General features: G+C 33.3%; 1 protein-coding gene across 4 annotated transcripts in view; it reads right to left on the reverse strand.

Annotated features, from left to right (window-relative positions):
- The window catches only part of LOC119832884 (phosphatidylinositol 4-kinase alpha), a 34,291-nt gene extending 20,562 nt beyond the window's left edge, over nt 1-13,729 (reverse strand). Inside the window, exons 1-16 of one of the 4 annotated variants that reach the window (XM_038356698.1) lie at nt 13,533-13,729; nt 11,788-11,998; nt 10,208-10,932; nt 10,006-10,119; nt 9,092-9,269; nt 8,722-8,775; nt 7,764-7,864; nt 7,310-7,460; nt 6,696-6,891; nt 5,467-5,577; nt 4,874-5,047; nt 4,122-4,332; nt 3,713-3,824; nt 2,780-2,791; nt 1,395-1,668; nt 744-845 (exon numbers count right to left, since the gene is read on the reverse strand). In XM_038356698.1, the coding sequence (XP_038212626.1) occupies nt 744-845; nt 1,395-1,668; nt 2,780-2,791; nt 3,713-3,824; nt 4,122-4,332; nt 4,874-5,047; nt 5,467-5,577; nt 6,696-6,891; nt 7,310-7,460; nt 7,764-7,864; nt 8,722-8,775; nt 9,092-9,269; nt 10,006-10,119; nt 10,208-10,932; nt 11,788-11,998; nt 13,533-13,616 (2,810 nt within the window). In that variant the 5' untranslated portion in view covers nt 13,617-13,729. The remainder of the gene's footprint in view (nt 1-743; nt 846-1,394; nt 1,669-2,779; nt 2,792-3,712; nt 3,825-4,121; nt 4,333-4,873; nt 5,048-5,466; nt 5,578-6,695; nt 6,892-7,309; nt 7,461-7,763; nt 7,865-8,721; nt 8,776-9,091; nt 9,270-10,005; nt 10,120-10,207; nt 10,933-11,787; nt 11,999-13,532) is intronic. The other 3 variants (XM_038356707.1, XM_038356714.1, XM_038356723.1) reach the window with 3 other exon arrangements.
- Nucleotides 13,730-14,592: the final 863 nt, after the last annotated feature.

The following is a 14,592-nucleotide window of genomic DNA, read 5'->3' on the forward strand; positions in this document are numbered from 1 at the left end:
CTCTTATATCGTTCTAGATAGGTCACCTGGTGGTTCAAATGACCCGTAATTTTTTCTATATGGGCCTGTAGTCTATTGGTATAAAGTTAAATTATATTTCAATTGCTTTATAACCGTCGCACGAACATTTGCCAAAAATTGTATCGAGTCAATCTACATTGAGAATATTAAGTGGTGCCCGTTTCTTTTCCTCACCCTTCCCAGTCCATTCCTTCTCTCCAGGTGTCAGTATTCCCCTTATCCCTTTCCCCTTAAAAGCGGGCAGAGCTGGCAAAAACAAAGGTGTGTGTGCGATTCACACACGATAGAAGTGAAACTTCAGTAAATCGACAAAAGAATGAGATGAATATATATAAAATATAAAATAGTATGTATATTTCTGTCTCATTCTCTGCCGGCTTCATTCTACACATTTTTGTATTTGTATCTTGTACCTGTCGTTTTTTCCGTTGCATCAGTTTTGAAATCACAACGATTCTAAAAAAAATTTACTACAAAAAGCAAAAAATGCACTGTTGTATTTGTGTGTAATGTTCATGGGCTATGGGCACATATGTATACGGGCACCGCTTACCATCAGGCGAAGCACCAACACATTTGCCTGATATTATATAAAAAGTGTATATTCTCAATGTAGGATGACTCGATTCAATCTTCAAGGAAGACTGGTGGTTGGAAAAAGGGGCGTCCCCTTCAGCCAACCAATCCCAACGGCTATATACAAGTAAAAACATTCGACTTACCTCGCAACACATTGCCACATACTGCTTTTGTCCTTTTGCAGCGCCGTGTCACTCAAATACTCAATAATCGGCTGCAAGCTTGGCTCTGGAGAATTAGCCACTCTGAAATAGTTTCAAATTATTTATTTGTAAAGGCTATTTTAATACTGGAGTCACAGTATCTAACATTGGTCATCAAAGTTATGATTTCTGCTATGAATAAAATATTACAAACCGAATAAAAAGGAGGAAATTAAAAACTTTTTAACGGATTTTAAACGGGATTTATTCAGTATATTATTAACCCGACGTTTCGAACACTTTACAGCGAGCGTGGCCACGGGGAGACACGTTTAATTTTTAAATGTATAATACTCGGGTAAAACCAAACACAAGAAAATACTTAAAAAGAGGAAGTTATCAATTCCACATTTTAAGGATTGTTACCTCAGAACTTTTGACTAGGTGAACGAATTTCAATGATTCTTTTTTATTTGAATGCTGGTGCCTCCCATGTGCACCCATTTAAACTGTCTTAGTTCTGACAATTTGACGGCGGTAAAGTTTTTTGTTTAAGAAAGAAAAAAATAATGAAACATTTATTTTAATGAGTATAATAATATGATTGTAATATACACTTAGAAACGTCATAAGAAAAGTAAATGTTCATACCTCAAAGACTCCAGCCAATAGACGCTAAGCAGATACATACAGGGTGCAAAGGTCAACTTATTAACAATCACCGTGACATCCGGCTGGTGGTCTAACAGGTTCAAAATCTGCGTTTTCAACTCTTGCAACTCATTTATCGACACCGAATCGTTCCTTACCGCCGACGTATATTGATACGTTCTCATTTCAGAGCGCAACGACGTCTGAGATACGAGATAGGGCGATTTTACGGCTATTTCCTTTACCCCCGCATACCATTCTTGCGGCCACAGTCCTGGAGATTTATCCATGATGTATAATCGCTCGAAATTCTCATGGATGTTACACGTGATTTACCTCTATTTACTTCAATCAATTTTCGATTTACTAAAACGTTAGCTATAGGGTGAACTTCTAACAATTAGAAATAAATATAACCAATATATGGCAAGCATAACCAATACGAGTAAATTTTAGTCTAATAATAAATCACGTGTAAATCTTTTACTATTTTGGATTCAATAATAGAACATCATTAGTCGAAACAAAAACATTAGAAATAATATCTTGCTCTGTACACTGAAGCCGATACTATATACAAAAAAAATGCCAATCAAATGGGACCAAGATATAATTGCGGACATTGTAAACGTCACTCAAATACAAGCACAATTTACCTACAAACAAAAAAGGGCTAACAAGGCGTTCTAATGTAGAAAGGACAAAAAACCACTCTCAAATAAAACACTACTTGGACGGAACGTTGTATGGTCACACATTTCAATGTATACTTGTTGTTTAATACAATATGATGACGTGTAAGCATTGCTATACGAAAATTAATTTTTCATTTATAAAAGGTACCTGACAGCTAATTTTACTGTAACTGATTATTTAACACAGAAAATACGCCAATAACAAGGTAGACCAATACCCAGTTAGTAAAATATAAGTGACAAAAACGATGTTACTAAAAACAAAACAGTCAACAAAGGAGTAAGGTGGGTCGCCCGATTGTAAGCGCTACCACCGCCCATACACATAAAATTGCAAAGGCGGAAGGCTCTTAAATTTATACCACTTTTATTTTAAAGTTCAGCGTTTTTCGTTTCCGGAATCAATCGAAGATTGGCGCGCCTGAATCATTCCAAATGATGTTCGAGTTTGAGTTGATTTTTTAACATTAACAGAATTTATCTCAAAATTGAAATGGTCTTTATCTTTTTACCCTTAAAACTTTTATTAGTTTACTTTCTCATTTCTAATGAAAAAAAAAAACAAACAATTTGTATAAATATAATTGATTATATTCACTAATTATCCGTATAGCAAGACTCCAAGTCGCCACAACACATCAAACCAAACGACATAAAATCTAAAACAACTCTATAAGCATCGTTACTCACGCTTTCGCATGGCTACAGGATTGGCCATAGAAGAAGAGACATATTAAAGTTTAAATACAGATCGAACGTGTCACGAAGGCAGGTGAAATGTCCGTGTAATTGTGCGTACGCGACGCAGTTTACGTATCAAATTTTTAGATTTTTTTTTTGTTAACAATTATATCTAACCAGCTTTTGCCAGCGGCTTCGCGCGTGTTAAATTCGGATTATACTCCCTTACCCCCTTTTTATGATATTATACATATAAACCTTCCTCTACAATCACTCTAACTATTAAAAATACTCCATCAGAATCTGCTGCGAAATTTTAAAGATTGGCATACAAACACACAGATGGCGGAAAGCGACTTTGTTTTATGCTATGTATTGATAACACTATTTAGTAACATTATGAATTTTGAAACATTTTTTATAAAAAAACTGTTATTATTAAGAACAAAGAGAAGAAATAAGATCGTTTATAAACATCATATACTTTTTAGCGTACAGTTTATATTTTTTTGAAATGAAAATACTATTAAAGGCTTAAATTAATTATCTGTTCATACATATGTGAACAGATTTATGTATGCCAAACCGTATCACGCCTATGTCTTTCTTATTGACTAATTCTAACTCTTTCTAATAAAGACACTCAAGTGACACTTAATATAAATCTATTATGAGTACTAAAATTTTTTTCAGCGGATTAAGAAAACCAGATTTTTTATCTATACATATCTATATTGTTCACACGCACAACTACAACCACGCATCATCCGCCTTTATAATAAAGAAACTATAAATAAAGTAATATAATAGAGCACAGGTCATGTGTATATACTTTAAAATGGATGGTGCTTTAATAATAATTGTAATTGGAATAGAGTTCAAATTCGAGCGAATCAAATTGGGGAGAATGAAACTAATAAAAAACAATGGAATTATATTCACCTGATTCAGCGGCCGTGAAGCCCATTACGACGCAATACAACCAAAAGTCTTTGAAGAGCTTGTGCAATCGTGGTTTGGGATTTTTTATTGGCGGCAATCTTTTTACGAGAACCTGTAACACAAGCATTAATGGAAAACAAAATTTTATATTTAAATAACTGAATTAAAACAGAATTGCATATAAAATGTATACATATAAAACTTAAGTGCAGAATAGCATTTGAAAACTTCATTTTAACTAGTTTATTCCTTTTTTCCAGTCGTCAATCCTTTCCTTTTCCTTTACCCCTTAAAACAGGCACTACATCTGTGAATTTTCATGGGCGAAGATGATCGCTTACCATCAGGCGAAAAACCAGACCAGACCAGTTGCCCGCCATTACAAAAAAAAATCCTGCCTTCCACTCACCGCTATAACGGGTATAAGTACGCCCAGGTTCCCAGCACTTCCAGACGCCTTCAGCACCGGTGCCGGCGACCTGTCCGTGGCCCGCTCGCCGCCCAGCCCCAGCTGCACGAACAGCTCCAGCAGCCGGATGAGCAGCTCGTGCCGCGCGTTCGTGCCGCGCACGTTCGCCGCTATGTTCGCGAGCGCGTTCAGTACCGCGCCCGATACGTGACTGTAGTGCAAGGGTCATTAGTTAACCCATTTTATGTATAAAAAAGGTCACCCAGTTAAAAGTTGAGGTAACAAATACAAACAAAAAATATTCGAAACGGGAACCTACTCCTTTTTAACGTCCGTCAATAAATATGAATAATTAATTTAAGTACAGAAAATTAGTAGCACCACATATTGTCACCAGTTCATAATAAGTGAAAAAAAAGTGAATTATATCTGTCCATTTAATACTGGTCAAAATCGAGTCTTAAGGAGTCTATATAAAAAACCGTATTAAAAATACATACTCAGCTTAATAATATAAAATAAAACAGAATAAAAATTTCGTTCGGTGGTAGGGGAACCTGAGGCCTGTTTCCTTTCCCTTCTTCCCAGAACATTCCAATTTTTCCAGCCGTTTATCCTTTCCTTATCCCTTACAAAGCGTATTTGCGGAGGCACTGCCTCTACAAATGTTCATGGGTGGTGGTGATCGCTTACCATCAGGCGAACCACCAGCTCAGATGCCCTCTATGACATAAAAAACAACCCGAACGCACCGATACTGTTTCCTATCGTCAGTATGCTGATACGCGGCGCTCGCAGCCTCCACCGTGATCACTGTGAACATCCTCATGATCTCATCGTGGGCCGGCCCTTCCGGACTCGCTAGGGCCATGCACCCCAATTGGTCTACTATCAACGTGTCGAGGGAAGACGGTGATCGGCACAACCTACAAAATAAAGTTTATAATTTTTTTGTAACATATATTTTTTATCAAAAGCTATTTACTACAACTTATCATTGTATCTAAATGTAAAATAATAAAAACACGAAGTTAAAAAAAAAAGTTTAACACCCGTTATGTTAACTAGCCAAATTAAATAATTGCTCTAATAAAGTTACTTTTCTTCATGCAGCTATTACCATTGTACAATATCATACATAATATATAATAATATACGTATATAATATGAACTATTTTTCAATTCAAAGCAATAAGAATAAAAAAAATAATCCAGTCACATTAAGGGCTTTCATGCGCGTGTTACACAAAAAAAAAATCTAATACTATATATTAATGTATACATTTATTAATGTAAGTTGAACGAATTCGCGGCAACAACAAGTTCAATACAAAATTTCACTCACCTCTGTTGAAAGAATTGCAAAATGGTGTCCGTTGTCTTTGGTGTGTCTTTCAGTGCGACCGCGACGTGTCCCAACATTATTACGATGTTTGTACTGATTAACGAGGACTCACTGAAACGTATATATAACTTTGAATAATGCAGTTTCCAATATCAAAATTGGATTCCTGGCAATAAATTATATGTTTGCTTTGAAGCAAAATTAACAGTACTTTACATTATCTTGAAGTTGTAAGAAATCGATTTGTCAAAAGTTAACCTTTATTTATATTAAATCTTGTAAAACAAAACACAACAAAATATATCTACTTATATATCCACAATTGAATTCAAAAATGCTATTAAATACCTATTAACTTCCTACTAATCCTACTAATATTATAAATGCGAAAGTTTGTAAGGATGTGTGTGTGTTTGTTGCTCTTTCACGCAAAAACTACTTAACCGATTGCAATGAAATTTGGTACGTTGACAGCTGGATAACTGGAAAAACATATAGGCAAGGCTTTTTATCTCGATATTCCTATGGGATACGGACTTACACGGGTGAAAACGCGGGGCGCAGCTAGTAAATTATACGTTTGCTTTGAAAATAACAGTAATTTACATTATCTTGAAGTCGTAAGAAATCGATTTGTCAAAAGTTAACCTATATTCATATTGATACTAATTCTTGTAAAACAAAACACAACAAAATTTATCTACTTATATATCCACAATTGAATTCAAAAATGCTATTAAGTATCTATTAACTTATACTTATAAAGCTTCCTCTTGAATCACTCTATCTAATAAAAAAACCCCATCAAAATCCATTCCATCAATTTTAAAGATCTAAGCATACATACATACACACATACGGACAGAGACGGAAAGCGACTTTGCCTTATACAATGTAGTGAAGTTTGATATCCATTTCTTGAACCATTTTTGTCATCATCAGTTATGTTCCCACTGCTGAGAAACATGCCTCCTATGAGGGTTCAGGCCATAATCCACCACACATAAAAATATATATTTTTTCTTTATCTATCTATCCTTTTATTAACTAGGGTTAAAGGACATTGGATTGGGGTTAGTGGAGGGGGCTAGAGTGGTATAAGGGGTCTAGTAGTGGTATCCCCGATCTAATGTCCCCCCAGTACTGGATTGAGGATAGTGGGGTGGATATTAGGGATCTAGTAGTGGTCTGCTCCAATGACATACCTAAATCCTCCTAAAAACCCTCACCTATCACTAGTCTCCGCGGTGAACAGGCGGTTACTGACGGAGCCAACGAGGGCCGGAACGCAATAAGGGTCCACGGAGAGCGCGGCATCCAGCGCGACGCACAGGTTCTCTATCGCCGCGTCTCGAAGCTTCTCGAACGGTGTCGACTTCACGGGCGCACCCGTGTCCGTCACGCCCGGCACTTCTTTGCTTTGTACTGGGAAATTGTATTCCGAAATTAAGCGTATATTTTTAAAAGTAATACAGGATTTTTGAGGAAAGGTTGCAAAAAAATGCAAAAAACATTATGTGAGTCGAGCACATTTCGGCACAAATTGGGACAGCTCGCACCGGGGAAGTACCACACCGGCACAGAAAACGAGAAATAGTTGCATACCACTGTGTTAGAAAAAAATGCATGGAATACTTTTAAGACTCTGTTTATCAAGGGTAAAGGTACAACTACTATTGTTAAAACGTTATTTACACTTCATAATCCTTATATGCAAATAATTAAATATATTTCCGAACAATACCTATCTGAGACTGGTTTTATTTTTGATTGTAGTATGATAATATTTAGATGATAATATTTTTATATGCTCCATTGACCATAATTAAAAAAAAAAACTCACGCGTAGCCTTTATATGGTCTTTACCAGACCTTTCGAGCTCCAGCTTGTGCAGCTTAAAAAGTATTGGAGATGGGGTGACTAGGAAGTCACGCAAGCAATATATGGATGTATTCGCTATTGTAGGGAATTTTGTTGCTAATTTTCCGAGACCCTGAAAAAATTAAAATAGACTTTTTCCCACGTTTTTATGTAACGCCATCTAGTGTCAATTTAAATAAAATGTGTTCTTTTGAATAAGTATGAATTCATATTACAATCTTATAAACAACTATATATACACAAATTGTCTGGAAGAGTACACAGCTTTAGGCATAAGACCGCCTGTTTTTTTCATTTTGCTCTTCTACATAGTACTTATTTCTCTATGGTTTGGTGCTCAATAAAGAATTTTGAGTTGATTTCATATATAAGTATATCGATAAAAAAACGTTCAAATACGAGACGAATCTCTTACCTCTAAGCAAACCATAAGCAACGGCATGTGAGCTAATATCAACTTGTGATTGTGGTTTGAATTGATTTTCTCTGTCAATCGACCACATAATGAATCGGCTCCTAAAAATAATACAAATTTAGTTTGTTTTAAATGCTAATATGTTTTACTCATTTGCCCAAATGATAAATATTACGGCTATTTTTTATTCTAATAATAACATATATAATATGTACAAAGATTTCGCTTCGCACTAACACTAGTTGTACAGAAAACACAATTGGACTATTATACGCTCTATTTGCAAACAATCAAGCTCTCTTACACACATATCTTCTGAAATTAAACTTGCTTTCAATATCCTATCCTACTAATAATATAAATGCGAAAGTTTGTAAGGATGATGATTGATGGTGTGTGTTTGTTACTCCTTCACACAAAAACTACTGAAGTGTTTGCAGTGAAATTTGGTACGTAGACAGCTGGACAACTGAAATAACACATAGGCAAATTTTTATCCCGATATTCCTACGGGATACGGATTTACTCGGGTGTGAAAAGTCTTATTCTATTTATGAAAGTTTTATGATCTGAGCGCACTATATCAGCATTCATTCCATGTATCTCGAAGTACACTACTATAATATCCACATTAGGATTGCTCTTATTTGCATGAAAACTTACAGACGAAATCTCTTTTAAAATCAACACTCAAAAATCACATTCAAATTGAGAACCTCCTCCTCCTTTTTGAAGTCGGTTAAAATTATAATGAATGGTAAGGACATAGGATACTTATTGTTAGTTGTTAAGACTAGGTTGTGTCTCATCAATGAATGGAGTGAGTTATATCCAGTGTAAAAACAGAAAATCTCCAACTACCTTCTACTAACACAATTCAGTTTTAAATTATGTGTTTAAAACAGATCAATGGTTCAAACGGTATTAGTCAAATGGGGACACCCTCACACAATTGTACCTATTAGTATCGTGAGAGCATTTAAAAGAGCTGGAACATCATAGTCTTCATCCACTGCATATGGATAAAACAAATAAGTTAGCCTTTGTTGCTTCCAATACGAATAAAAAGATAAATATATAGATGAGTTAGAAAGAGATAGCATATAATTTTGTTTGCACCGTATATAATATATATATTATATACTGTGATATCCTACATACTCTCATATGACTTATCATTAAAAATAGCTATAATGTAGCGCATATATTCGTATTATTTATAAATGCTAAAATCTAATCATAAATTATATTTTGACAAAAAATCTTTCAATTGGACATTTGAATTTTAATTTATATATGTTACTTTAACATTATTGCATAATAATTACCGGTTTCATCGCCAATTGCCCATACCAATAAATCAACACACGCCGAATTGGCCATAACATTAACTTTAAATTTATTCACAGTGGCAAAGTTGGTCTCCCTATCTTCCTTCTCGGAGGCATCATGATGTCGACTCTGTAACTCTGTTTGTCCACTCAGGAATAAGCATTTTACGAATTCCTGGAATACAGTTGTTAAATTAATTATCAAGAACATACTCAAGCCAAAAAAATAAAAGGTAAAATATAATTTTAGAAACAGTTGCTTTCATGTATACAACTTAAAAATTCACAAATAATTTACTATAACAGGTATTCGTTACAAATGTGTAGGTTATTATCATGAACAAATTTAAAATAATTAAAATTAATAAATAAAACTAAAGCGTAAAAAACAATTCGCTCGCCATGGCGGTACATGTTTTAATCAACGGAAGACAAAGTTTTTCAAAGATATTTAATTACTATTTAATGTGTATAAAAATTCTAAAATATTTTATTTCATTTAAGATTTAGTGAAAACGTATATATAATAGGAATTAAATTTGTATTTCAGTCCTTTAAAATTACGTTACATTCATAAAAGGCAATATTAATTTTATGTCACACTGTTAATAGCATCGCATTCGTGTGAGACACTGAAGGCCGCAAAGGTAATAATTAATTTAATTACAACAATGTTACTATTATCTATCAAAAATAGCTTACATAATGCAGGAATAGATTTTTCATTTATATATAAAAGTAATGTGTTTAATTATGCTAATCCCATATTTGCATTTGTTTATATGTCAATATTAAACTATGCATGTGAAAATGTTTATAACTACAACTACTTACTACTTCGAAACTTTCTATAACTAAGTACTCGAATTTAAAAATATATTGTATAAAAATGTAAAATAGTATATTTATACCTGTACATCCTTCGTAAATGGACCGGGTAAATCTTTTTGATTCTGAAGAATATCACGTAGTAATGTCACCATAACTAAATTCAATGTTTCTGAAAACGATTTATACGGAAATACCTGAAAAAAAACAAATTTTTACTCATCAGAAGTGGGATACAAGCTTTAATTTATAATTATTAATATGGGATGTATTATTCATACTAACTTGTATTTGTCCAGACGCATGAATATCTTCTGCCTCTTCATCCAAGAACGCTAATAGCTCTCTCGTCAATAACTTTTTGGCCAACGACAATATCGACTGCAGGTATGTTACGTAAAACGGTACGCTTACCCTCTTTTCAGGGGATTCAGGAAACCGCATGTACGGAAACTGGTTAAAACTAGATCCGAACTTGTGAAAGAAATACGTAGTCGGATCGTAAGGTACGGAGTGGTAGCTCTGGAGAGAGCTCCGTTTTAATGTACCGCAACCACTGTCAACCGTGTCGCTACCATTTTCAACTATGCTCTCAAAATTTGGGTTCAAATTCCCCGACAGCGAACGCGGTATGATTGGTCTGAATTGATTGAAACGCCTTTTCTTATCGAGGGTGGCGTATTCGAAATTTGGTTCTGGTTCCTTCGTTCTCACTGGGCTACTTGGTTGAGGAAATAATCGACACAATAGCGACGGTTCGACCGTTGCATATCTGCCCATAGACCGCGCTAAACCTATCAATATAGGTATTGTGCTTTTACACAGTTGCAGCTTCGATACTGTTTTGCTGTAGTCTTTGCTTTCGAAACACGTGATTATTATCTTTGTGAGATTTGACATGAGCTCAATTTGAGCTGTGGTGATTTCTTCTCGCAGCGAAGGGTTCTTCGAGGCGACATCAGAGAGCAATGTGTTTAGACAGAAGCTAAATTTCTCTGACATAGGAATACCTGTTATTGGGCAGAGAAATAACAAAAAGTTGCATAAATCTATTAGACAAGGGCTATTTAAAAACATCTATTTACATTGGTGATCAGTTCTTGTGTCTTTTATTTTATTTCTTATTAACTCATTTGTCATCTTCATAGAGATCAATAAAAAAAACTTATTTTTGTGTAATATATAGTTTTATGTTGTTGTAATGTATTTGTAGCATTTAGTAACTTCAATATTGTATGTCAGATATAATTACAAGTAGTTATAACTATAGTATTTGTTTGTAGTTATAATGTTTAATTATAACATTTGTAAAACACAAATAACAAGATTCTTATCATAAGTAGGCAATTGCATGAATAGTTTACATACAAGTGGCATTTAATTCATTCAACTCATTGTTTATCTCTATTTTTCTTTATTGAATAAATCCTATCCTACTAATATTATAAATGCGAAAGTTTGTTAGGATGTGTGTGTGTGTGTTTGTTACTCTTTCACACAGAAACTACTAAACTGATTGCAATAAAATTTGGCATGTAGACAGCTGGACAACTGGAATAACATATAAGCAACTTTTTATCCCGATATTCCTACGGACTTACGCGGGTGAAACCGCGGGGCCCAGCTAGTAATAAAGTTGTAGAAAAAAAATCAGATTTGTTTTTATTAATATAGCCACTATTTAAAAATACTATCTCATAAATTGTGACTAAAAAATTAGCATACAACTTTATATGGTTAATCTAACATACTATTTTGCTTTAATACTTTAATTAATCATTTATATTTTCAGTATATGGATATAAATTCACTATGCATCAGTTTTTTCATATATAAATGTAATAAGAGTGAGCCAAAATACTCACGGTCTCCAGATTTCACTCTACACATGGGCTCTTGAAACTGAGCGTTAGAGAGACATTTTAACACCTTCAGGAAATATGGCAAGAGCTTCTCCTGGTGCTGAAGCCCACTCTGTAGGAAGTACAGTCCAAGAGCAATGCTGGCCTCTTGGCTGCGTGGAGTCACAACAAATGGTGAGCTTACTTGAGGGCATAGCATGAACAGTGTGTTCACCTACAAATATTTAATAATGACTACATTACATACAACTAAACACATTACACTAAATTGGGTTAGTTTTTGAGTTTATAAAATACAAATATACAAAAAAAAACAAGTTTTCTTTATTATAATTGCAGCGGAAAAGTCTTGATATAATAAGTCTTGTGTGGAACATTTAAAAGAAGGTCAAATTATTTTAGATGTAGATCTTTGAAATGACTAAAATTAGTTAATTCCACAATTTTTCAAGTAATTTCATAAGATATTTAAAAATTTATTATACTAAATTAATTATTTTTAGTTTTGTTACTCAATATCTTTGTAGGCTACCAAGTGATACCTTTTGTGATTGATACAAAATGGTTGTCATTCGAACCAATTTGTAAATCTGGAGTTGTACCTCCTCCCAAGAGACATAAGTGTCCTTTTTATAGAATAAAGAAAATCAGTCAACTTTTATACACAGGAAAAGATTCAAATTAGTCTAAACAATTTGTATATATGTACTAGCTGACCAAGCATAAATTTTTGTTCATTACTCCTATCATTTAGGGGTATGAGACATAGACATTGGCCGATTCTCAGACCTCCCCATACATGAGAATTGGTCCAGCCGTTTCAGAGGAATATAGGACCAACATTGCGACATGAGAATTTTATATATAATATTTTTATGATTAGTTTAAATATATTTTTAAAATTTGTAAGTTGTATAATCTAACATCTTATCTGATTCGGCAACACTCGTCCAAGTAATTCAAAAGGTCATGCCAAATACTACAAGAATAAAAATTAAATAGTTTTTGAAATTTAGATAGCTAAATAATGAAAATAAAGTTGAACTAAAAATACATTTGTAAAAAATAAATTGGAGGACATATGTTTTATCTTTGTGATATTTTGATATATCAATTATTTCATCTCTTGATGGCATGGCAAAATAATTATCAAAAACAAAAAAAAACTATTAAACTTTCAAAGTATCCATTTGTAAATTACTGATTAATAGTTTAATAATAATAAATTTTGATTATAAATATTAAACCTGCCTCTCATCAAACAGTTATATTATAGTAAATTATATGGCACATAACATCATATAAACAGTAGGTACTTATAGAATCATATAATGTAAAATATTATAAATTCTATATGGTCCCACATTTATTTCATATAATTTATAGCTCAGTGCCTTTTAATTTTTTTTTTATGTTACAATTGTGTATTTGAAAGTCGTTTTCTATTGGAAATAGATAAAAATAAGTTCTACAATTTAGAATAATATACAAACAATATGTATATAAAATTTATTTAATAGACACAATAACATTAAAAAAATTTTTTGCGACATTTACGATAAATATAATGCTTATGTCACAAGATGAGGTCATATTTTATAAAACAAAACAAAAAACTAAAGGACTTGTATGTTTCATGAGACAGACACACTAATTGTCAATTAATTAAAACTATTACAACTTCACATTGATATTCACTTCATCACTAAATAGTAAACAAGATTACAAAATACATTTTGCAACCTTACCTTTTCCCAAGGTGTTGGGTTTAAACAAGAGAGACATCTCGCTAAATGCTGGACCGTTTGCCTGAAGAAATCGTTTTCGTCCATTTTTCGATTACCTATTTAGTCTCGTTTCGCTACCATACATTTCTAATTCAAAAATTAGGAATAGATATAGTCTTCAAAATTTTAGCCACTATTGCACGGGCTGAAGTGATATCACGACTGTCGTCCGTCAAACTCAATGTCACTACTTTGACAGTTTGTCAATAAAACATTTCATTGTACGAAAAATCTCGCAGTAGCATTAAGTTCAATAAAGCTTATACTGAATACATTCTACCCACATAAAGCTAAATTAAAATGGTTGCCTGGTATCGTATTATTTTATTAGTGCCTCGTATATCCTTGAGCTTGTGCTTACTAGTCACTTTTTAAATTTATCTGATTTTAATACCATTTCCAGCTCATATGGATGGCAAATACATGTTATAAATTGTAAAAAAGCTGTTGTTTTGAACATAGTTTAACATAATAATACATGCTAATCTTATTACAAACTTGTATAAAGTGATATATGAAAGCTTTTGTCCGCAGCATCCACGACTTTCTGCTATTCTACAAGCTGGCCCAATTCGTGCCGAACATGCTCGACTCCCACATACAATATTGAACAATTATACCATATATATATATATATATATATATATATATATATATATATATATATATATATATATATAACGAAATAATAACAGGAAATACTCGTAACGGACGAAATCTATTGTATTTTCCCGAGCTCTTTAGGATACAGAATGAAATAAAATAAATAACTACGCGTCTACAAATGCAAATAGCCGTGTGTTTTCAAACCCTTGTATGGCGTAATTTGAGAATCACCAAGCGTGAGTCGTGCGGCAGATAGCAAACAAACAAGATAGAAAGATATAGACTATATTTTGTTTGTTGCGTCGTATCTTCGAGTAAATGACTTTGTATCTCTAGTATCCCTCTAGTATCCCCTTTCGTTGAGAGAACTTTTCATCACTTATTTGCTCAAGTTTACAAAGACATATAAATGAAA

This window comes from Zerene cesonia, chromosome 2, assembly GCF_012273895.1.
Source record: "Zerene cesonia ecotype Mississippi chromosome 2, Zerene_cesonia_1.1, whole genome shotgun sequence".
In the NCBI taxonomy this organism is placed as follows: domain Eukaryota; kingdom Metazoa; phylum Arthropoda; class Insecta; order Lepidoptera; family Pieridae; genus Zerene; species Zerene cesonia.